This window comes from Dipodomys merriami, unplaced genomic scaffold (assembly GCF_024711535.1).
Source record: "Dipodomys merriami isolate MVZ:Mamm:240054 unplaced genomic scaffold, mDipMer1.0.p SCAF_15, whole genome shotgun sequence".
NCBI lineage: Eukaryota > Metazoa > Chordata > Mammalia > Rodentia > Heteromyidae > Dipodomys > Dipodomys merriami.
This window is the reverse complement of record NW_027202826.1, coordinates 7,807,373-7,831,881: the sequence shown is the minus strand read 5'-3', so window position 1 is coordinate 7,831,881 and position 24,509 is coordinate 7,807,373. Positions and strand designations below refer to the sequence as shown.

The 24,509-nt window shown below is 43.4% G+C and overlaps 2 protein-coding genes across 3 annotated transcripts in view; one reads left to right on the top strand and one right to left on the bottom strand.

Moving 5' to 3' along the window:
• The window catches only part of Ednra (endothelin receptor type A), a 40,907-nt gene extending 25,764 nt beyond the window's left edge, over nt 1–15,143 (bottom strand). The window contains exons 1-2 of one of the 2 annotated variants that reach the window (XM_070022171.1): nt 14,335–15,143; nt 10,131–10,622 (exon numbers count right to left, since the gene is read on the bottom strand). In XM_070022171.1, coding sequence (XP_069878272.1) covers nt 10,131–10,547 — 417 coding nt within the window. In that variant the 5' untranslated portion in view covers nt 10,548–10,622; nt 14,335–15,143. Of the gene's footprint in view, nt 1–10,130; nt 10,623–11,932; nt 11,950–14,334 lie in introns of those variants that run through there. The other variant, XM_070022173.1, reaches the window with a different exon arrangement.
• Nucleotides 1–24,509, top strand: part of Ttc29 (tetratricopeptide repeat domain 29) — a 478,601-nt gene that overhangs the window by 54,512 nt on the left and 399,580 nt on the right. Inside the window, exon 5 of the mRNA XM_070022169.1 lies at nt 18,125–18,379. The gene's annotated coding sequence lies outside the window, so the exon portion shown is untranslated. The remainder of the gene's footprint in view (nt 1–18,124; nt 18,380–24,509) is intronic.

Below are 24,509 nucleotides of genomic sequence, written 5' to 3'. Positions count from 1 at the left end.
TGTAATCCTAGCTACTCAGGAGGCTGAGATCTGAGGATCCCAGTTCAAAGCCAGCCAGAGCAGGTGCTTTGGGTCCTATGAAATGTACAGAAAGGTGAATTAGTTAGAAAAAGATGTGTGGTTCCCTGGGGCTGGGCATGGGAGTGGGGACTGAATGTAAGCAAGAATGAAGGACCTTGAAGATCATCGAAATGCTCTGAAATTGAATTGTGGGTGTTAATTGTACAATTCTAACATCACTGAAACAATTGGATTTATACATAAGTGAACAAATTTTGTAGTACATAGAGTATCCTTCAAATAGATTGTTAGAAAGATGACTAATCACTTTTGTCTGACTCCAGAAAACAAAACAAATAGTAATAGTGCATAAAACTTCTAGACCAAGGCTGTATACATGGTCTTTGCCTATATTCATTCCTACTGAATACATTTAAGAAAACACCACCTTTCCTTAGGATATCCTTGCTGAAATACTGGTATTATAAATTATGTATTCTCCAACCCTTTGGTACCTGGATTTGAATTCATGGCTTTGTTGGGAAATTTTATTTTTCATATTGTGACACAAAGTGACTTTGGACATTTTGAACATACTCAATATGGTTTTCTTTTTAAAATTAGACATGGAAAGCAGATTCCTTCTTAGATGTACTAGAACCCCCACACTTTATATGTAATCTAAAAAGACAAAGGGCTTCACCCTTGCCATTCACACCACTATGGAAGGAGCCAGACACAGAAAAACACACACCACCCATTCACACTTCTGCTTAGAAGATAAAACAAAAGCATATCTCATATACCAGAGAACAGAGCAGTGGCACACAGAGGCTGGGGGAGGCTGGAGGAAGAGAGGGTGGTTAATTGGTTCAGATGCCATGTTCTCTAGCTCCTCCGGGAAGCTATGCTTGACAACACAATACCTAGTGGAAAGGATTCTGACTCTTCCCAACACCAAGACATGATGATGGAGATGGATGACTGAATCTGATTATTACATATCACATCCATGGTTTGAAATGGCACCTTACACCCTGTCTGCATGTACAAGTATGTGGTGACTGAAAATCATATAGGTATAGTGAGGATTTCTGACTTCTTTCATAATCACCATCTGTTCTTGTTTCTTCAGTCTACTTTTCAAACATATATCTGGTAAGCCAGATGGAAGAGGGTCTAGAAAGGCTACACTTAGCTTTCTCAGTAAGCCTGATGTTTCTACTCCAGCTGGATCTATGAGAATCATAGCTATTCATTTTCTGTATTATGTCCATGGACAAATTGCCCAGCCTTTCACATGATAAATGAATGGGACATTAGTTTGGCCAAAAAAATATTCCTCTGAGCAGATGTTTGTGGGCAACTACTCCATCAAGGAACTAAACCTTTCTTCTCAGTTTATTTATTTATATCTTATTTTCTGGTTCTTGCTCTGTCATTTGATCTCACTAACAGGATATGAAAGCCCTGTTTACCAGATGTCCCAAGTCCATGTGTAAGGCGTACTACACAGATGCAGTAGAGAGGAGCAATCTCCACATCCCACATGGTTTTCCTGGAGTGTGTTATTCTTGTCCTCAATAAGGAGCTAAAGAAGCTGTGTGGGAGCTGGGGATGGGGCTCAGGGCTGGAGTGCTTGCCTACCATGGGTGAGACCCTGGGTTCCATCCCCCACACTGCAGATAAGTAAGTGAAAATTCAAAAAAGAAGATGTGGGAGAAGATAAAAAGAGGAGAAGAATTAAAAGAAAAATCACAAATAGTCTTTAATAATGTATTTCTGTGGTAGGGATGAAGTTTGTCTCCTGAGTTATCTGGATGAGAAGGATGGACACTTAGTGAATAGTGCAGCCTCTCAGATAGCATCTGAGTCCTGGCTCTGCCACTGGGATGCTGGGAGACCTTGAGGAAATGACTTAACTCTCTGGACTCTCGTTTCCTCGTTGAAAATTCAGAGTGGCATCGTGTAGTTTTGTTGGGAGAAGCACACAAGTGAGCTGGTCAGAGACACCCCTAATTCAAATCTAGGTAATATTTTTTTCATGTTAAATACTGGGATATATAACATCTTTTGTGGCTGTTTATTTTTATTCCATTAATTGAGCTTCTCAATACAGTTGCTGGAGTGTGGGAGGCTCAACCAGATCCTGTCTGCCCCCAACACCTGCACACAGCCTCTCCCCCCAAAGTCCTATCTCCTTCAGAGAACAGTGGCTTAACAAAAATATTTAGGTAGGATACCTACGTTTCCTATTTTATCCAAGACAGTCCTGCTGTATGCCTACATTGCCCAGATACAGTCATTGGTAGTATTTCCTTTAACTCTCAAAAGCATCCTGGAGTAGACAAGGAGTTTTATGTCACTCCACTATGATGCTGACTTCCCCCAGGCTTTCCCTGTCACCGCATCTGCTGTTTCTCTCTCCTCTCCACTGACCCATCATGACCTCCTGCCATTCCTGTAACCCAAGGCACTTCCTGCTGCAGGGCCTGTCCATTGCTCTTTCTTCTTACTTTAGATGGTTGGCATGGCTTGCTCCTTCATCTCTTGAAAATGTACACTGTTCTCTTTAGTCACTCACTCCAAAAAACTCAATCGCAATGCTTTTTAATTCCTTTCTCAGTTTGCGTTCCAGCACGTAACCTCCCACACTACACAGTTCCTAACGTACCTGGTATTTCATCTGGTACTTCCAGTAGAGTGCAAGCTTCATGAGGGTAAGGTTTTGTGTGTGTGTGTGTGTGTGTGTGTGTGTGTGTGTGTGTGTGTGTGTGTGTGTATGTGTGTGTGTGTTGTTTGCTGCTATGTCTTTATTGTATGAGCAAATGAAGGACATTTAGAGAAGAATGAATGAGACTAAGAAATGACTAATGAGTTGGCTTCTCCATTGCTTGGAATAGTAACTGGGTCTAAAATAATGGGAATCCTTTGCTCACGGCAAGTATTCTGAAGAACATGACTTGACTCACTTGCATGATTGGCCTTAGGCTCCAAGTTGTTTTGTAAGTCAAACATCACTGAAACTCAGAGTTGTTTACATTCTGAGAAGTGACAGGGTATAAATTTGTTGTTGTTGTTGTGGGGCTTGAACTCTGGGCCTGGGCACTGTCCTTGAACTCAAGGCAAGCACTCTACCACCTGAACCACAGCACCACTTCTGGTTTTCTGGTGGTACAGTGGAGATAAGAGTCTCAAAGACTTTTCTTTCCCGGTCTGGCTTTGAACCGTGATCCTCAGATCTCAGCCTCCTGAGTAGATAGGATGACAGGCATGAGCTACCAGCATTCAGCTAGGTATAATTTTTTTTAACTTAACATTTTAAAGAGTGACATTTAAATTTCACAAATATTTGTGCATATAATATTAAGGCTTTCTGAGAGCACATTTGATTTTACATTCGAATCTAAGAGCACTAGGGGCTATGATCCAAATTTAAATGAATGTCAGAGCATATATCAAAACTAAGCATTAAATGACACATTTAGCTTTACTCCTGTCTTTAAGTTCAACTGCTAACTTTTTAGCTTGAGATAGTTTTTCCAACAACAAAGAGAACTAGTTAAAAATACAACTGTAGCTATAGAAAGGAGTTCTAAGAGAAGGTAGTAGATCCAGAAGGTGGTTATAGAATTTCTGATACTATGTCAGATTTATTTTGATGAGATTTCTTAAAACATTCAAGTCGTGATATCAATTTCAGAGTTAGTATACTCTATTTTCTTGGTCATCTTGTTTTTGTTCAAACTATACACATTTTGTATAATAATTATGCAATGCAATCGTAAGATTACCCTATATAAATATGCTATGACAAAATAGAAACATCTGTTTTAAACAGAATACTGGAAATGAGGCAATAGTTTACACACCTACACATTCACACAACCACAACACACACACACACACACACACACACACACACACACACACACACACATTTACACAGAGCATAGCATGTGAACATTCTTTTCTCAAGCCTAAAACTTCTCTGCATCTTTATTTTATGTTAAAATTGGGATCTGGCAAACTCTTCTAAGGAGGTGAACTCTGATGAAGGAATGTCATCATCCATGAATCTGTTTACCTCTCAACACCTGGCTAACAAGAATGGGACTGGAACCACTTCTCTCTCTCCTCAGCCATGGGAACAATCTTGCAGTTATGATGCTTTCCATCCCCCATTCCTGCAACGGGACTCACTGTGCTGGGAGCCAAATGCTGAGGGTTAGCAGAGTAACCCCACATGAGAATAATTACTGAACATGACCATGGGAGAAAGCAATGAGGTTCCCAGACACAGGAAACGACAAGTCAGAGGGGAGGTAGAGCTGGACAGGGTTCTGAAGGCTTCCCAGACAGCAACTTCCTCATAACAAACAGAAAATTGGCTAATAAATTTATCACTCTGTCATTTTATATGTTCATTTATCCTTAAATCAGCTAGTTAGCATAATGAATTTTTGCAAAGCACGCATATCTTAGCAATGCCAGAAAATCAGCCTATTTTCTAGTCTCTGAAGAGCAAATAAAATGCTTTGTGAAGCCAGTGTTCATTTTGACATGTGAAGTCACTTGTATGGTTCATGTTTCCATCAAAATCACAAAGCCCATGCTTAGTGAACGGATACTGCACAGGAATCTTGGAAAGGACTATCCCTGATTGCTTTTCACCCCCAAGACAAGGGAAATTGCTTCAATGGCACAATGCCTCGAGAAGCTTAGGAAACAAACTCAAGACTTTTAGAGACAAAGGGAAGAGGAAACGATCCCACTCCTTGACACTGCTATGTTCCTCCTAAGTTCTCCCACAGCTCTGAACACTGAGACATTCTGGTTTGCAGGGAAAAAAGAAGTCCAGCAAGCAAGTCTGCTTTCAGGTCTGGAATTGCTTGGGAGAAAAGAATCAACTATCTTTTGTCACTCATTTGTTGGGTACTGTCTGTGTGTGCATACAGTGTGCCTGGCCTTGGGCTTGAACTCAGCATCTGATCCTCTTGCTTGGACTTTTTACTTAGGGCTGGCACTCTACAACTTGAGCTATGCCTCCACTTACAGCTTTTTGCTGGTTAATTGTACACAAGTGTCGCATGGACTTTACTGCCCAGGCTGGCTTTGAACCTTAGTCATCATTTTTTAAACTTCAAAGTCTCAACAATCTAATCAGAAGGCCCTAATCAAATTAACTTACAAACACAAGTATTACTGAACATCAACTGTGTTTAAGGCATTTAATGTTTAAGTCATAGCAATCTGTCTCTGAGACACAAATTGCCCTGGTATGTCGGGGTGTCAAGACACAACTTTTGTATGGTTACCCCAAGTAGAAGGGTCCCAGTGGCCCAGCATGTGAGGGCTATGTGAGGTGTGAACAGGGATGTAGTTGGCCCTGGGTGAGATCCTCTGGTTTCCCCAGAGCTCAGATCCTATGCCAGGGCAACATATTGGAAGTCCTGACTTTTCATTGCAAAATATTCCTGGCAATTTCACACAGAAACTGTGTATTGTTACAGAAATGAGTGCAGTCCTCCATGTGCGATGGTGGTTTAGAGTAAGGCAGAAATAGGAATTACCAGTAACTGGATCTGTAACTGTGGTTCTTATTCATCCACTTGATGCCACAGGCTAACGGGACATGTGATTCAACTCTAGCACTGTTCACAGCAGCCCTGGTTTCAACCTCCTGCCACCAGCAGTTCCTGTAAGCCAAGCATGAGGCTTCTTCTCGTGGTGTCATTTGTACCTGTGTATCATTTGCTCTTTGCCCTATTTCTGTCATCCATGTTTCTGTGTGAAAGGCCAGGTGTAGCTGAGAAACTTGTAGAAACTCCACTACTCATGACTCCTGTACATGTCAAGAGTATCCAGAACCAAGTTCCTCCCCTGCCTTCAAGGCAAACGTTAGGCTTTCCATTGACATAAATATAATACTATGAGTCATGAAAGAATAGAAATACCAAATAGAAATAGCAAATATTGCCATTTACTAATTGGGGATTGTTTTTTGATCCTCCAACATCCTGCCATACTACTAAATGTAAATGTTTTAGGAGCATATTCATTTACTTGGCTAAATTTTTGTGTTTCTCAAGAATTAGAAAAACCAAGACAATACAATTTTGTAACAAATTGAATCCATCGCCAGCTTAGGCTATAAGCTGGGGTCGGAGGGGAAGGTCTGCTAGTTCCCTTCCTTTCCTCCTTCCTCTTGTTGTTAGTCTTCAGTCGCCATCAGTGATGTTATCTGTTTTTTGGACAACTAAAAATTAGTGTTATCCTTTGATCAAGTCAGTAACAGCTTTTCTCCAATGTTACCATTTTAAAGGCCTTTTTATGTTTGGAAACCAGGAAGGCGGCTGGCATTCATTTGTTTCCTTTGGTTTCTTCTGCTCTGCATTGTATTTTCTCAGATCGTATGATATTCTTTTGTCACTCACATGTGAGGGTGTATGTAAGCAAGAGCCAGAGGAGTTCCTCTTCATTGTTCTATTTCTTAATGCCACATAGATGACGCCAGAGTGAACCCATTTCATAATCTAAGATGTGCAAAGCCTTTGGCAGCAGCTATTAAGGGACTACATTTAGCCTCTCTTAGAAAGTTACTTAGAGCACAGAAAGTTCCTTATGGGTAGCAATGACATTCCTGCAAGAGCTGGGTATGCACGTCAGGAACTGGAAAGAAGGAGGTAAAGGGTGGCCAGATTGCTGAACAGGGAGGCAGTGGGGACAGGTGGGTACAGCTCCCCATTTCTGAGAGAGTGGAGGCTTTGTTAAGTGTAACAATGTTCAAGAGATTGGGAGAAGAAACTGGGTAAAGTCACCTCTGGAAACTCATGTGTGGAATATCCCTCTTCCATGCACACAGACCATCTGGAGCCACCCCGTATGTCTGCAGTGGCCAATGGTGCTTTTCAATGGTGATTCCCACCACCAGCCCTTTCATGTGGAAGAGCACATGGTGTCAATTCAATACCATGATGCCCTTCTTCTTCTTGGGACACACTACAGCTGACTCAGCATTCTAGTTTGCCCGAAGACACAGTCTTCACATGTCTATTTCTACTTACGCTGACTCTGATATGACTCTGGACAGACACACCTTAGAACTGAGGACAAAACGGATTGCTAAACACAGTTAATAACTTGGATTTGAAAACGCAACTTCCTTTGAAGAGTACAGCAGATAGGTTCAACCATTTTTTTCCTTCAACTTAATTCTCTTGATAGTGGATAGGGTAAAGAAGGCTGGTACATTCATTCTTTTAGTAAAATGTTCTTCAAAAATATCCATTATTTTCATAGGTCCCTAAATACAATGGCAAAGTGAATTGGACAACGGTTACTTTGTTCTGTGGCATAGAGGCAGTGAACTTGATGTGGTCAGAAGAATCTACCAGTTAGATACACAAAAGACTTCAAAGCCTCAGAAGCTGCAGGAGGCAGGGGTGGAGGACAGAAATGAGAGACTGATCTCACATTGCCTGGAAGCATTTCTCTTGACTGTCCTGGGCAGAAGTCAAAGGAACAGCAGTGAGGTATGGGCCCCTTACCAGGAAGCAGGATGGCAGAGAAAGAGAGACCATCCCTAAATACTTGGGCCTAAGTCACTCCAGTGCCTTTCTCTTTTCCTCTGGAAGAAGACTAAAGAATATATTATTTTAACCTTAAAAAGACTTCCTAAAATTAATGTTAATTAAATGACTCATGAAGGAAAAAATAGAAATTATACAACTTTACTCCTGTGATGTAGAAACACCATAGTCTTAACTGTCCACATTATTTACAATTATAATAAAAGTTGCATAAAAGTATAGGATCCCTAAAAGAGAAGAACCATGGGTTAAATAAAAGTGTGCTACTCTCCATCTGTTGTTCCATGAACATGAAGCAAAAGTTTTATTTTGGTTTTCACCGATTTGGAAACATTTCAGATAATTTGACTGTGGAATAGAAATGAGGTCTTGTCTGGTGACTGGCGACTGTACCTCAGAGATGTGCAGGTTTCCTTCTCAGTGGTTGCATGTATTACTTTTCCAAGACACTGTTTTCCACACAGTCAAATCTCTTTCATGTGTTTCAGCATGGATTGCAGCAGGGAGTTATTAACTCAGGGATGATGAGTTATTGTTTAGAACAAAGATGGCTTAGTTAAAACTGCTGGCTAAGTATGAACAATCAATGTTCAATATGCCACACTCTAAGTCATGCCAACATTTCCAAATCTGTCATTAAGGGGAGATGTTGAGGGTCAAGTATCCATGGCAACTCACAAATGGAAAATTAAGAACATTGTGGAAGAAAAAAATACATTCTGTAGCATATGCTAAACATTTTAAATTAATTATATGTTTTCAACAATGCATCCCAGTTTGGTTCCAAAAGACCACTTTAAGTTCAAATAGAAAACACATGAATTCATACTGTTCTGTGGAAAGAAATGGTAGGTTTAAAAAAATATTCATTATATAATTTCTCTAATTTTGCCAACAGTATATGCTATGGATTTGAATGGTTTTTAATGTATAATCCTTATTTTCATCCTTACTGTTAGACCACTGATTTTTCTGGTAGGCTAATGTAATTTCATAATAGTTATAGTGCATCTATTGGAAATGGACTCTTATATTCAGTTGACAAAACTTGTCACTTAAAGTAACATTTCAGCATATTAACACCTGGAATAATTTGTTTCTGTGGATACTTCAAAGAAGAAGGAGGAAAAGGAGGAAGAGGATGAAGGAGGAGGAGGAGGAGGAAGAGGAGGAGGAAGAAGAAGAAGAAGAAGAAGAAGAAGGAGAAGGAGGAGAAGGAGAAGGAGAAGGAGAAGAAGAAGGAGAAGGAGAAGAAGAAGGAGGAGGAGGAGGAGGAGGAGGAGGAGGAGGAAGAAGAAGGAGCAGGAGGAGGAGGAGGAGGGGAAGAAAAAGGAGAAGAAAGGCAAGAGGGGAAGAAGAGGAAGAAAAGGAAGAGAAAAGGAGGAGGAGGAAGAAGTAAACATACTAATATTAATACTACTAATAACAATAGGGGAGGAAGAAAATGATTTCCCTAGATTGAGGATAAAAACATTTCATAAATGAGGCATATACATCATGCCAGTTTCATTTGAAGTTTCCTACAGTTGAATTCTTATTACCCAATGAATATATCAAATGCAGAGTAGCTCATTCTTTTTGGCTTTGAGGACTAAATAGTCCCTAAAGCAAGATGAGGGATGCATAAACCGGTAATGAATGGATAGTCAGCATCCATTCCCACAGAAGCACTCACTTTTCCTGTTTGTCTCTGGATCCTACTGCATCCTTCAGGGGTGGCATGCAGAGAGTACTTAGTAAACAGAAACTAAAAGCAGTAAAGTGGACAAGAGTAATGCCAGGCCTAGTCTACATGGTTCTAGTAATACTGCATGAGATCACTCCTGGCCTGCTACTGGGTGCACCCCATTACCTCCAAGTCACCCAGATAACAGAGAAAAGCCAGCACACCCTTTGACTTGAATTATCCACCCAGTCAACATAAAACAGGTCATTTTAACTTCAAACAGTATTGTGGATTTATGAACCTTGAACACCACCACATGGAAAAGTAACTAAAACTCAAGTTATATTTATGTTAAGAATTTGGGGGACAGTAGGTCTCAACCTGACAACACAATCTCAGGAAAACTCCAGAGGTTTTCTCAAAAATCTTTATCTAGGGGCTGGGAATGTACCTTAGTGGTAGAGTGCTTGCCTCGCATGCATGAAGCCCTGGGTTCAATTTCTCAGTACCACATAAACAGAAAAGGCCAGAAGTGGCGCTGTGGCTCAAATGGTAGGGTGCTAGCCTTGAGCAAAAGAAGCTCAGGAACAGCGTCCAAGCCCAGAGTTCAAGCCCCACGACCAACAAAAAAAAAAAGAAAAAAAAAAGAAAAAAAAATCAATTCATGAAGCATCATGGTTTTGAAGCATCATCCGCAAACCACTGCTTTGTTAGCATATAAGTGGCATGGTAAGTGAGATACATTACAAAAAACAAAATCTTGATGAGGCACTGATTTTTAAGATGGCAGAAACAACTTGGTAAAAACAGCAGAATTTCTTACTGTGGAATCACAACCTGTGTTCACATCTGCAAACACAGTTATTTCCTACCTTAAATACGTTGATAGGGAGATCAATGACCACGTAGATCAGGTCTCCGAGGGCCAGGCTGGCTATGAGTGCATTGGGTCCATTCCTCATACACTTGTTCTGATAAATGATCCTGAGTAGAGTTGCATTCCCCACCATTCCCACGATGAAAATAGTACAAGATATCACCGTGTTAATGTACTTGAAAGCTAGGGTAATTTTAGTCTGCTGTGGGCAGTAGTTGTGCATTGAGCCATTGCTGGGTACAGCCAAATTTGTGGGCCGATGAGTGGTGACAAGGAGGTTGAGCTCTGTTCCGTGAAAACCAGTGCCATCCTCGTAATTGCTTAGATTGGTGCTGTATCTCTCAGGATTATCTCCAACTACATATCCAACCAGGGCCAGCCAAAAGGAAATCTTAAGGCAAAAGGCTTCCATCTTGATGCAGATCTGAAGAAGTGTTTTATTGTGATGCCTTTAGACTTTCTTGGTTGGTTGCTTTTTTCAGTTCACCTGGAAATAAAGGAGGAAAAATGGCTTTTGTTACAAAATTAGGCTGCCAAAAAGATTACAGCTGACAATCATTTTGCTGCTTTCATTAGAATTCAGGCTGGGTCATTAGATAAGATGCACCAGTATCAGGTAACCCAAAGGCAGAACAAAACTAGAAAAGACCAGATCAGCTGGGCCTGGAGGTAATGGGGGTAATGGCCAGCACTTGGGAGGCTGAGGCAGAGGATCTCTAGTTTCAGGCCAGCCTGGGCTAGACAGCAAGACTCTGTCTCAAAAACTCCAATTCCAAACCCACAGAAAAAGAAGCCAAAAGAAAAAGATCAAACATCTATTAAGGAAGGATTTTCTCTCTGTCTTTCTTTCTTTCTCTCAGTGTTTCTCTGTCTCTGTCTCTGCCTCCTTGCTCTCTTGCTGTCTTATTTCTACCCACATCTATACTTACATTTAAATCATAGTATGGATGAGGACATACCAATTTTCTCTTAAAATAGTTTTTCCCCCTTCTCTAAACCGGACTGATGAAAATCTGAAGTACAAAGATCTTTTAAACTTGAGGTCCAAAATTTTATGTATTACTGAAAGAAAAAGTCATATGCTGAGTACGACCTGCAAGGGATTGAGGCATAAAAGAGTCCAATTCACTAATTAAAAAATCTGAGATTCAAAGTGTGCATTTTCCCCACATGTGAATTATATAAATCTAGAATAGAATGCAGCAAGGCAGTCATCTGAAATGCTACAAATGTTCGTCTATGACTAGCATGCCATGAACACTGTCAATAGGTGTGCTAATCTTTGTATCATCATCAAAAATAATAAAATGGATGGAAGTGGCGCTGTAGCTCAAGTGGTAGAGTGCTCGCCTTGAGCTGAAGAGCTGAGGGACAGCGCCCAGGCCCAGAGTTCAAGCCCCACGACCAACAAAAAAACAAACAAACAAACAAAAAATAATAAAATGGTGGTAGTGCATTTGCCCTGCATGCACAAGGCTTGGCGTTCCATCTGTATTCTAGAATTGCCCAAAACAAAATGGTAAAGCCTGATTAGGGGTGCTGTGTACGTGGTAGCCATCCCCAAGGATCTGGTTCAATCCCTAAGTACTAGAAATAAGGATATAATCAATAAAGAAAAAAATAGTTATTTTGCAAACCTGATGCTTAATGGGCAAACTCTACAGCTTTTGCTGGGAGTTACTGGCAGTAATTATCATCATGATATTTGCCAATCCATGCAATGAGAGTAAAAGACTTTCCCAAACTAATTATACTTTTTTGTTTTCCCGTCCCCATGCAATCTTGTAAACATCCTACATAGCCGTGTGATTCTGTGTCAGGCACTGTACCACTGATGTATGTATTGTCTTCTGATTCATGCAATGAGCCCACGAAGTTGAAAGCGTTTTTCCGGAAACAGATTCAGAAAGGTTGAGCAGAATTTCAAGTCAAAGATGGTATCAAAGTTTCTTTTTTTTTCTTTTCTTTCTTTTTTTTTCTTTTCTTTCTTTTTTCTTATTTTCAGCTATAGTTTGCACTCAGAACCTAATATTTGCTAGGCACATATATACATGTAGTATACATACATGTACATACTGTACACATACATGTGTACAGTAACATATATGTATCTGTTATCTATCAGAGTTTAGTTTTACAACTGTAGGTAGAAACTGCGTCTTGGAAAAGTTAAACGGCTATGGCAAGACTTTGTAGCCAAGAAGTAAGAGGGCCATTGTAATGCCTTGCTGCTGCAGACTCCATGTGTACTTAAGTCATAACAAAATATCAGAATTTCAAAACTAGGCACCTGCCATGTATCTTGCCAGCTATGCCAAGTCTTAATTATAAGTAGTTTTCACTTGTTTTCCCCTGCCTTTTATGCTCTGGAGTACCTGTCCAAATAACAGTAAACCCACAAAATGTCGTGATTTGCTTTCTGAAGAGGCTAGGAGTTCAAGAACAAAGCTCAAGCTCAAATTCATCCTCCTTTGGGATGGAGGGATGGAGGGAGGGAGGGAGGGAGAGAGAGAGAGAGAGAGAAAGAGAGAGAGATGGAGAGAGAGAGAGAGAAAGAGAGAGAGAGAGAGAGAGAGAGAGAGAGAGAGAGAGAGAGAGAGAGGAGGAGGAGGAGCCCAAGAGAGCACACAAGCCAGGTTGGGGAGGGAGGGGGGAGTTCTAAACTATGTTGTGCTGTTCAGTGACCAAAGACCTTCTAGTTTCCCAATTGGAATGGAATATTCAGTAACGGATTTCCTCAAAATGAGAGATGGAGGCCTTTCTGGAAAACAAAGTACTCCTGCTCTCCTTGGAGTTAGCCAGAAAGGCGTTTTGTGAACTTCCCTGGAGGTTATAAGGAGATTCTACCCCCCATCCAAAGTCCCAGGGCACTTGGAACGGGAGCATGCTGGCTTGCATGGTCTGCTGATTCTAGCAGACACTAAGGTGAAGGCTGCAGGCTCTTACCATGGTGTGAGCCAACTATTATTAAAACCACATTCTTTCCTTCCAACAATGACACCAACACTGAAATCACTTCCACACACAGAGCTACAAATCTAAGGGACGGTTGTCAAAGGCATGTGCATGCCATGTGACAAATACAAAACCAAGTGGAAGACCCCACTCAGTGCCTGTTCTTTCAAGGGTGTGTGTGTGTGTGTGTGTGTGTGTGTGTGTGTGTGTGTGTGTGTGTGTGTGTGTGTGTGATGCAGTCAAGCCAGACTTGCCAGTCATCACTCACAGCTCTGGGAACTATCTCAGGCTCAAACCTGAAGGAGATGTCTATAGATTCAGCACTTTTCCTTTTAGGGGGTCTTAGGAGGTTGCTGAGGAGCAAAAGCTATTTTTAAGGGACAGGATGGACTCCTCTTCAACCCTTCAAAGTTCACCTGAAATCAATAGTTAGGACATTCCAAACTTAAACACACAGCAAATTAGGTGAGCGCAAGTAAAACGATGGCCAAAGGTATTTCCCAGTTAGTTAATACTTAAAAAACACACGGGCTGGGCTGGGCTGGGGGAGGGGGGCTGTTTCCCTTCAAAAGTAGAGTCCAGGCCTCCATGAACACAGTGCTCCTTATCAACCTTACTCTCCACCTCCTGACAGCGTGGGGGGCGGGGGGGGGGAACTACAAGTGGAGAAAAATCCAGAACACTCTGAGAAGTCTCCTAGGGTTGAGCTCTCCAGCTGAGGAAGGCACCATTCATTCTCTGGTGGAGTCAGAGTCCCGTAGGTGCTGCGTTCCCACGTCTACCTGGAGAAAGCCATCAGCTGGGTGTACGCAGCATAGCTCAAAACCAGCCCTCTGGGGTTCCCCCCCCCCACCATGTGAAATGAGCTGAAGAAAACGCTCCCCAGGCAAGCCCCCGCCCCGGACTAGCTACCGAGGGGCTTCTTGCACCCCAAGACATCAATTCCCACACACCACGTGCCCCTGGCACACTCAGAAGCAGGTGAGGGAGAAGTGGCGGCGCCAACTTTCCAGCCGACTTTTGGAGCCAGCCACAGTGCCCGGACGCCAGGGGAAAGGCGGGGGGCGGGGGGTGCACCCAGGGAGCCCTGCCGAGATGCCTCCTCACCCCCGACCCGCGTCCCCCGGGGAGGGGCGCGGGTCCCAGCCCCTCGGTGCCCCGCGCGCGCGCTGCAGGACGCGGCACGAGGGCTCCTCCACGCCCCGTCCCGTCCCGTCCCATCCCGGCCCGGCCCGGGTACCCACCGTGGAGCCGGCGAGCCGCGGCCGCAGCTGGCGAGGGTGGGTGGCGCGCAGGGCGGCGGCGGGGATCGCCGCGGGGTGAGGGCGTGGGGGGCGGTCCTCGCCGGGCCCCCCAGCCTCGGGCGACGACCGGCGGGGCGGACGCAGGCTCCCCACCTCCTCTCCAACGTCGTCCCGGGCGAGGGCTGGCCAGGCAAAGCAAGCGCGGGAGGAGCCGCCTCCTGCCCCCCCGCCCCCCCGGCCTCCCCTTCTCCTCCCGGGGCCCGGGCCCGGCCTCCGCAGCCGCCGAGCCGACCTGGATCTCGGGTGCGTTTCCAGTGCGCGCTCGCTCCGGACGACGCGGCTACTAAGAGCCGGGCGCACAGCTGCCGCCCCCCTCCGGGCCCCCGAGGGCCGAGGCTTTAACTATTTCCTTCCTGAAACGGAGCTGGGGGTGGGTCAGGAGGCGACGCGGACCGAGGACGGCCCTGGGAGCTCCTGCCCCGGGCGGGTTAGCGCCACCGCTCTGCTGCGCCCAGGGAGCCACAGGACGCACGGGCCGGACCGGCCCAGGGGCCCGCGCCCTGGCTCTGTGTCTGTGTCTGTCTCTGTCTCTCTGTGTGTCTCTGTGTGTCTGTCTCTGTCCCTCTCTCTGTCTCTCCCTCCGTGTCCTTCTGTTTGTCTGTCTGTCTCTCCTCTGCACCCTGTCTCTTTATCCCCTGAAACTTCTAGAAACCAAATGGGGGGCAGGATACTGGACCGAGATCAGGTCGCTGGTCTCTGCTCCCCGCCCCTCGCCAAGTAATATATATTTCTAAGCTAGGCACCAGTGGTGGCTCACGCCTGTCATCCTAGCTACTCTGGAGGCCCAGATCCGAGGGTCGCGGTCCAAAGCCAGTGTGGACAGGCAAGTCTGTGAGACTTATTTCCAATTAAGCCCCCCCCCCAAAAGACACCCACAGAACAAAACAAAGAAAATAACCCAGAAGTGCAGCTGTGGCTCAAGGGGTAGAGCACTAGCCTTGAGCCAGAGGACTCAGGGACAATGCCCAGGCCTTCAGTTCAAGCCCCAGGACTGGCAAAAAAAAAAAAAAAAAAAAGGAACAAGAGGAGGAGGAGGAGGAGGAGGAGGAGGAGGAGGAGGAGGAGGAGGAGGAGGAGGAGGAGGAGGAGGAAGAAAGAAGAAAAGGAAAATTTATTTCTAACCCAGAGCCAAGAAAGAGACCTGGAGAGTCTGTGGAAAGTTCCAGGGTTGGGCTTAGAAAAATGAGCAGAGGATGCTTGCAGAAATCAGACTTGGGGTGCAGACCCCTCAGAGGGCGGGGCTCTCTCTGCCCTTGGTCGCGGGAGGGGTGTGGCCTAAGCGGGAAGGAGGAGGAGGGGCCAAGGGCCTGGCCATAAAGTTGGGGTTCTTCAGGCCAGGCCTGCTTGGAGCCCTGGTCCCCTCTGATCACTCCTTGAGTATGGTCATGGGTGGCAGAAGGTCCACCGCGCCGTGGGGTCGGCCTCGGGCCGGGCAGGTCGGCTTTGCTCGCGCGGACTGGGGTAGACTAAGATGCTTGGCTCTCTGGGTGCCAGAGCGAGGTGCTCTCCATGCTGGGTGGTCTGGGCTTCCTCGCAGCATCATGGTGGCCACGTTCCAAGAATGAACTTCCCAAGAGACAGCAAATAGAAGCTGTCGCCCTTCTTCCGGCCCAACGCTGTCAGTTGGTCCAGTCTTTGTTAGAATGCACCCACCAGCCCCTCCCTACCTCTTGGGGCTGTGGTGCCTCCATGGCTGTTACAACAGCAACAGAAAATATCGCTTTGTTGACAAGGATGCTCTGTATGTCTGGTAGGAATAGAAGATACTGCAACGTCTGTGAGAACCTGATGTTTTAGGATTGGCAATCCTAATTATACTGGAGAGGTAGCTCCATCGTAGAGCACTTGCCCAGCATGTACAAAGTCCTGGGTTGGATCTTCAGAACTAGGGGGAAAAAGAAACTCTGAGAGGCATTCTAACATGGGGAGACTTTGAAGACACAATGCAATGAGCTAGATGAAAAGCATATGTTATGTTTTCAAAGGACAAAAATCACAACAAATTATTTTGCAGCTCTTAATTGGCTTTGTTTCTGATTCTAGAATGAAGCAACTCTTTGTTCCATAAAGTAGAATAAATGTTCCCATAAGCTGAGCAGAAGAGGTTGGTTTTACTTACAGAGCAAAGTTGAAGGAAGCAGAAACAGAACAAAGAGTGGATTGATCATTTCAGTTACTTTCTTATAAGGCTGGGACAGGGAGCAGAAAGACAAACAAAAAACCCCGACTAACTTAGGGCACTAACTTAGGGCACTTCATGTTACCTTTTATCTTTGTGTGTGTGTGTGTGTGTGTGTGTGTGTGTGTGTGTGTGTGTGTGTGTGTGTGTGTAAGCAGTCCTATTTGGGAAATCTGATTGTTTTGTCTCTAATCCTAACGTTTTAGAATATCAGATAAACAGCTTAATTTCAACTTGGTAACATAAACTTTAGCATGAGGGACTCCATTTTGAGTTTTAGTCCAAAACTATGATACTTCCACAATATTATTCCACTTACTACAGAGAGTCTGAGGTCGAATACTGATCATCAGGAACCTGGAAAATGAGGACATTAGTTTAATATATTTAAGAGTTTTAATGTGGAATGATGAAAAGGTTCTGGAGTGGGTAGGTGAGGTTGGAACATCAGTTGGATTTACTTAACACCCACGAATTGTGTACTTCAAGAGGGGCTAAATGACAATTTCATATTATGTATATTTTACCATAATAAATTCTTCTGACAGCAAGATGAAATCCACCTGCCTATGTTGATCTGCCCTCTGTGTATGTTCATAAAATGAGTTGACTGCATCTTCTGAGAGAGATCTTCAACTCAAAAATTTGTGTTACATATGAATCACCAGCTTAGACATACCTTTGTAAGAGACTGAGGTGGCCTCACTCTAAGCGAAAATAACACCAAGTTCCTCATGGTGGGAGATTTATTCTATCTTTTCTACTCTACTTTGGGGAAAAGGACTCAGGAGAACTCAAACCATTTCAACTTCTAGTGATCCCTCTCTTCATAACTAAGACTTAATGTACTCATCCCTCTTCGATTTCCCTGCTCTGTACTTCCAAAGAGCATGTAATGAATACATTTACTATCATCCTCATTCATTTCTTCCTTCCTTCCCCCTTCTCTTCCTCCTCCCTTCTACATTTTTCCCGTCCTTCCTTTGTTCCTTCCAATTTGTTTCTTCCTTCGTTCCTTTCTGCCTTCCTTCCTGCCTTCTTTCTTTCCTCCCTTTCTGTATATTAGGGCTTGAGCTCAGCCTGGGTGCTCTCTTAGCATATTTTTACTTAAGACTGGTCCTCTACTATAGTTCTACTTTTGGCTTTTTTAGTGATAAATTGGAGATTAACAATCTGGTAGACTTTCCTGCCTGGGCAGGTTTGAAATGCAATCCTCAGATCTCAGCCTTTTGAGTAGTTAGGCTTACAGGTGTGAGCCACCACCACCCCCTGGCTGACTGTTTTCAGCTTTCCTTCTAAAGGTTCTTTCTTTCCCTAGAAGGTGAATTGGATTCAGATTTGTAGATTTCCTGGCTGTAGGGGAAACTGTCTTGCTCACTCTTGACTTCTGATTCACATGCCTCACTAAGTGGTCCATTCCTGTAATGCTATTTCCAATACCTTCTCTAGGTGTCAGTTAATATTGATTCCATGTACACTAATTGCTGAAGCGCATGAAGTACTTAAGACAGCACTTAAAAACCAAACACTTTCTTTTTTTCCTTGGGGCAGATGCAGATCCATTTCACCATTGCTAACTCCTCAATTCATGGATTTGAAGTGCAATAAAAGAACCGAGCCTCACAGCGTTTGCTGGGAATCCTGGGCGCGCTGTTGCTGCCCGGAGGAAGTGCTTTAGCACCGATTGCTCTCCTCAACAGTGAACATGCTGCTGTGAGGATGTGTGGGTTATTCCTCTAAAGTTGAAATCTACAAGAAGAAAGTTGCTCTCTGCAAAGAAGAAATGGTTGATTTTCCTTAGAAAGGGTAAGTTCAAACGTGGGGTGACAGTTGATAGAATTTGGAGGTGAGATTGAGGATGAAACTCAGTAGGTATTGGGGGTGAAGCAGTCATGGTGGCAAGGTGCCATTCCAAATGAACACAGTGCTCTGCTCATAATTCTTAAAGTAACTAAGGACTTGCTCTCCTACGGCATGAGCCCATTCAGTCAAAGGGCCAAAATGTTTACAGCGTTTTGCAGTTGAAATAGAATTACCCTGGAAATTAGGATGTCTGCAATCTGGCTCAATGTTGGTATTAAGTAAGTATGTCGTCTTGGGCAAGATGCTTGGTCCTCATGAGTCTGTTTCCTCACATGAAAGCGAGAGTGGAGAGATTGTGTTATCTATTCTTTATGATTCTATGATTCATTACTCTTGAGACTTAGGGGGTTGAAGGTCAAAATGTGTGCTTTTGGCTATAAAATAGGTATTTAGGATGTAACAAAGTATTTTTTCATTAGGAAATGAAGTATTATTTATCATTGATCAGGATACAGAGAAAGAAAAGTTTTAGGAAGACTAGTTTGGCAGAAGTGTCGTACACATCTAAACAGACGCTAGAGGCAAGAACGAGTTGGTGTGTGTCTTAGTAAGGATCAAGTGAGAAGGCTTAATGTTTCAATGGACACTGCTTTGGTGGTTTGGGGTAAAGTTGAAGGCACAAATCTTAAAGGTCTTAATGAAGACCAAAGTAGTAGTTAGCTTGCCTTACTCCTTCCCTGGGCAGCATATTGGCTGAACCCAGAGGTTTCTAGCTCATGGCTCTGTGGGTCAGTGAGCTTCCAGGGTGTTTTGTTGGATGGGCTCATGGTGCAGATGATTTTCTCATGTATCTGCACTTTTCTGATATCCAATGCCTCCCTTGTGTATATGGGTCTTGGCGTAAAGGGGCAAGTGGGCCGTGTGTCTTTCATCATCCTGTGGGTTACCTGGGCACATTCACCTGGTAGTGTTAGGGGACCAAGTGCAGCAAGAAGGAGCAAATCCTAGTGTTTAAGTATGCAAGAGTTTGCTGTCTATCTTTGCTAGTATCCCATTGGCCAGGGAAAGTCACATGGTTAAATCCGGAGTCATCACTGAGGGATTAACTAAATTTTGCAACTATTTTTGCAGGTGATGTAAGAATTTATCTGTGGTTGTGAGGCTGATAGGAAATGGACTCATTACCTTACCCATGTAACTGTAACCCCTCTGTAGAGTATCTTTACAATAAAAAATAACTATTAAAAAAGCACTCAAGTTCTCTAGAGGGTGCTCAGGACAGATCAACAATACTTATTAAGTAAATACTGTACATCAAGTGCTATGGTGCATATAGAGAATTACAACAATGAGTAATATAGCTGGGTGCAGGTGTTCACACTTGTAATCTTAGCTACCTGGGAGGCTGAGATCAAGGTCAGCTTGGGCAAAAATAAAGTTCACAAGACTCCTTCTCAGTCAATGGTTGGGTGTGGTGGCATGCGTCTGTCTTCTAGCTATAGAGAAAGCCTAATGGCTGGGCACAGTGGCACACTCTTGGGAAAGCACAACCAGGAGGACTGCAGCCCAGGCAAATAATCAGTTTGAAAGGGGATGATGGAGTGGTTCAAGTGATAGAGAAAGCATGAATGAGGCCTTGAGTTCAAATTCCACTACCAGCAAAACCAACCAACCAACAAAGAGTATGACATGATCCTACTCTAAAAATGACAGAGTTGAATGTGTTTGTGGGGGGGGGGGAGGGAGAAGATGTAAGTTTAATGCTTGAGAACAAAAAGCTAAGCGTTAGGATAGAAAACTAGGGCAATTTTTCTGTAAAGGGCTATCTAGTTTATATATATATATATATATATATATATATATATATATAACATATATTACATATAGTATATGTGCATATATATACTTTGTGGATGATTTATTTCAGCCTCTGTTAAAACTTTTGTTTTGTAATAGCGTGAAAGGTAGTGGGGATTCTGTTCACAAAGTATCTGAAAAAGAAACACAGATGCTGAGTCCTTTCGGGTAGTTGAAGGTACAAGGGGCTTATGGGTAAGGAATTAGATGTGAAAACATTCCACTGGAGATGGCTGATACCTGAGGACACAGGGAGCTATAGACCTGGGGAAGGGCTTCTGGCTCCAAACATGTGAGCATAGGAACTGGAACTGAAGCCATGAGTTGGTTGCATTCTGCTTGGAGACAGAATGTGGAAAAGAAAAGGGCAAAGAAACCAGAAAACGGTGCCAAACTTCAGTTAGGGTAGCAACAACTAGAAGCTTGTCAAACAGAGATATGAAACATGAGACAGAACCAGGAAAGGGCTGTGTGTGTGTGTGTTTGTGTGTGTGTGTGTGTGTGTGTGTGTGTGTGAGTGTGTGTGTGTGTCTGTATGAGAGAGAGAGAGATGGAGAAAGAGTTTGAGGAATGAATAGTGGTCACGAGAGGTCAAAGGGATGGAGTGGGAGCAGTCATGGCGACGCAAGGGATGGAGTGGGAGCAGTCATGGCGACGCTAGCGAGGGCGCTGTGTCCTGGATGTCGGCCTAGCCTGCAGGCAGACTTGTCTGCTTTACCCACTGGCAGGGTAACTTCGTAATTAGAAACAGCACAAAAAGACGTGCAGCGACATTGCTTAGTAGCGACAATAAATCTTTTTGCTAAGTTTATATTTGTCATTTGTAAAAGGAAAATCAACACCATCTACAATTAGTATGTGTGTTGGGCTTTGTGAGGCTTCTTGGTAACTCTTGTTCAGGGAATTTATTGGGAGATAATTATAACTTACTTTTTATGGGGAGGTGGAGAAGGAGGCAGAGTAAGGTAGGCACATTTGAAGCAAAGCCCTTTTTTAGTTTCTAATCCTAAATTTTGAGGATGATTTCAACCACTTTATGTGAATTCTCTTTCTGTTGGCAATAATAATTATTATTATTTTTGTTTTTTGAGTCCGGTCGTGGGGCCTGAACTCTGGGCCTGGGCGCTGTCCCTCAGCTCTTCAGCTCAAGGCTAGCGCTCTACTACTTGAGTCACAGCGCCACTTCCTCCTGTTTTCTTTTTTGCTTATGTGGTGCTGAGGAATCGAACCCAGGGCCTCAAGCATGCAAGGCAAGTGCTCTACTACTGGGCCACCTTCCCAGCCCATGTTGGCAATAATTATTAACTGGAGGTATTAATGGAGTTCAGTGTGGGATTTCTGTACATGAACTGATTAAATTCAACCCCCCTTTTCTCCATGCTCAGTAACCAATACCTCCCCAGTGTCTAGTAATCAAGATTTACCTTTCACAACATCATCTAAGTTAAAGAACAATTGGGACTTGTATTTCCGAATGCACGTTGTTGGTTACATCTAATGCGTGCCACAATGTGGTAGTGCAACAAGTCCTTCCTAGCTCTTTACATCAGTGCCCACTGAAGCTTTCAAGCCACAGTTGTGAAACAGATGGGCTTTCTGCTGTAAAGAATTTAGATCCAGGATTTCTGAATTTTCTCCTTGCTGTGTCATTTCTAAAAGACTCAGGTATTATGCCCAGGTGTTTTTTTTCTCCCTCCCTGCCAGCCGGAAGAACTGAACTGGAAGTTACTAAAAGGGCTGTTGCTCCCAGCATTCTGTTATGAAATCTGTCTGGGAAGACATCTGTATGAGTTTGCTAGCACCACTGTAATGAAACACCACAGACTCTGTGGCTTAATGTTCCGCAAGTGGGAATTTCTGAGGCTTCAGCAATTTGGTTTCCTATGAGGTCTTTCATGGGGGCTTGCAGATTCATTTCTCACTGTGTCCTATATGATCTTTCCCCTGTGAATGCATGTGCTTCTGTCCTGTGCAGCCTGTGTCCTAATTTCTTCTTATAAGGACATCAGTCATATTGGATAGATGTGTACACACATACACACACACACACACACACACACACACACACACACACACACACACACCAACATCATATATACCCTACTCCCTCCCCCGCAAAGTATACTATGTGAAAATGCTTTCCTCAAGTCTAAAATTTCTCAACTTTTCAGACCAGTTCTGAGGTAGTGCCATTTTGGACTTCAACATATGAAGCTGAGAGACACCATAATGCCATTTTACAGGTGTATTTATTGTTTCAGGGCTGAAACACTCCAGTTCCAAAGCGCTGCCCCAACCTGCTGTTTAATGGACTGCACTCTGGGCCCAAGAGATTTTTAAAAATTGCTCACAGTTTGCTTCATAAGCCTGTATATTTCTTTCTTCTTCATAAACACATATACTTCTATGGAGTAAGTTTAAAAACATCATGATATATATCCCCAAGTATTTCATTTTATAATTTCTACAATATGAGAACACTTCCCGAGTTCATTTGTGATTGTGTTCAGTGTTTACTTCTTCACAAATAAATACATGTATTCTATCTTGATTTTTTAAGCACCCATTTTTTTTGTCTCCTATTCATGTCTGCCTCATACCTTGTAGATTGGTGTTTCCAAGCATTCTGAGGTCAAATATTAGAAAATGCCAACAGAGGTAAATGTGGAGGAAGTGGTTATGTGCTATGACTTGTCATTTTGGTGATACAAAGGCAAGTTAGTCATTGCAGGGAAAGCTTACTCATTCTGTACTTCATGATCGCTGTCTACCTGGGATTTAAACTAAATCGTGCCTTGAGGTCTGTCTAGGAAAAGGGCTGGCTAAGGTTTAGACTTTTAAAAAAATTAAAAAGTTCTTGTCTACTTGATTCCTTGGAGATGTTCTGGTGGTGTTTGTGGGCTTTTTTCCCCCCAGAATATGAATTTTTTTTTCTATCCTTAATAATTGGTGGTTGCTAACTTACGAGTTCATAGGAGAAATGGTGCCCAGCCCCTTTCTATCTTTATCCACAGCCAGATCTTTACAATAGCAGATCCGCTGTGGCGGTAGCCTGTGTTGTAATCCATTCAGGCTGCTGTGACACAACACTATAAACTTAGTGGCTATGAACAACAGAAATTTGCTTCTGGGAAGGCCAGACCAGACCCTGCGGACCCATGTCTGATGAGGGCTCGGCTCACTTCCTGCCTTCTCTTGGAGCTCTCCAACAGTGGAAGGGGCAAGCAAGCTCCCTGGGGCCTCTTTGTAAGGACACTAATCCTGTTAAAGAGAGGCCTGTCCTCTTAATTTAATTATCTCTTCAAAGGCCCCTGATACTAACACCTTGGAAGTTACCAGCTCAAATGTGAATTTTGAGGGGAGCATCAACACTGAAACCATAATGACTTGCTTGTACAGTTCCATCCCAGGATCCTGTGAGGACATTCTTTTTTTTTTTTTTCTTTTCTTTTCTCTCTTAGTGTCAATCAACACAAACTTCTGATTGTCTTATCTCTCCATCACCACTGCAAATTAAAATCCTCTGGTCCATCCTGATTGTTTATGGTAGGTGGAGCTCTGTGTTGCTCCCTTATGTGGCTGCCTGAGCGTAGCCAAATAAATACATTTGACAGGTTGATTGCAGTGCTATCTTGTCTCACATACTGCTGGCCTGGGAGTTACTTCCCATAGTCTAGCTGTGGCTGGAATTCCTGCCCAGTCCAGTTCCTTCTCACAAGACATTCTCATCATTTGATCAGAAAATGACTCACCTCTCTAGTCTTGCCAGCCCCTGCCATCCGAACCTCCCTGTACCTGTCATTCTAGAGACTAGAATGTATCCATTCTCTGTCCTCTGGATTTCTTAAATACTTGCATCACTGTATTCTTCTTTGTTACTTATTTGGGTCTGTCGATGGAAAGAATATACCAGGAGTAGAAACCAAAAAGGTGAACAGTTACGCTGCTCACTTTAGAGCGAGATATTTCCAAAGTTTTGACTGGTTTGTCTTTTGGAGAATTTCTATTTAATTCATTCCCCACACAAAGCCTCTTTAAAATCTTCTTTAATGAAAGAGAAGCTCTTCTTCCTCCTCCTCTTCTTTCTCCTCCTCTTCCTCCTCCTCCTTTTTTTCTGGCCCTGGGGCTTGAACTCTGGGCCTGGACACTGTCCCTGAGATTTTGTGCTCAAGGAGAGCACTCTACACCTTGAACTCCAAGTCTGGCTTTTTGTGGTCCATTGGAGAAAAGAATCACAGATTTTTTTTTAAAATATGTTTATGTTCAACATTTTAAA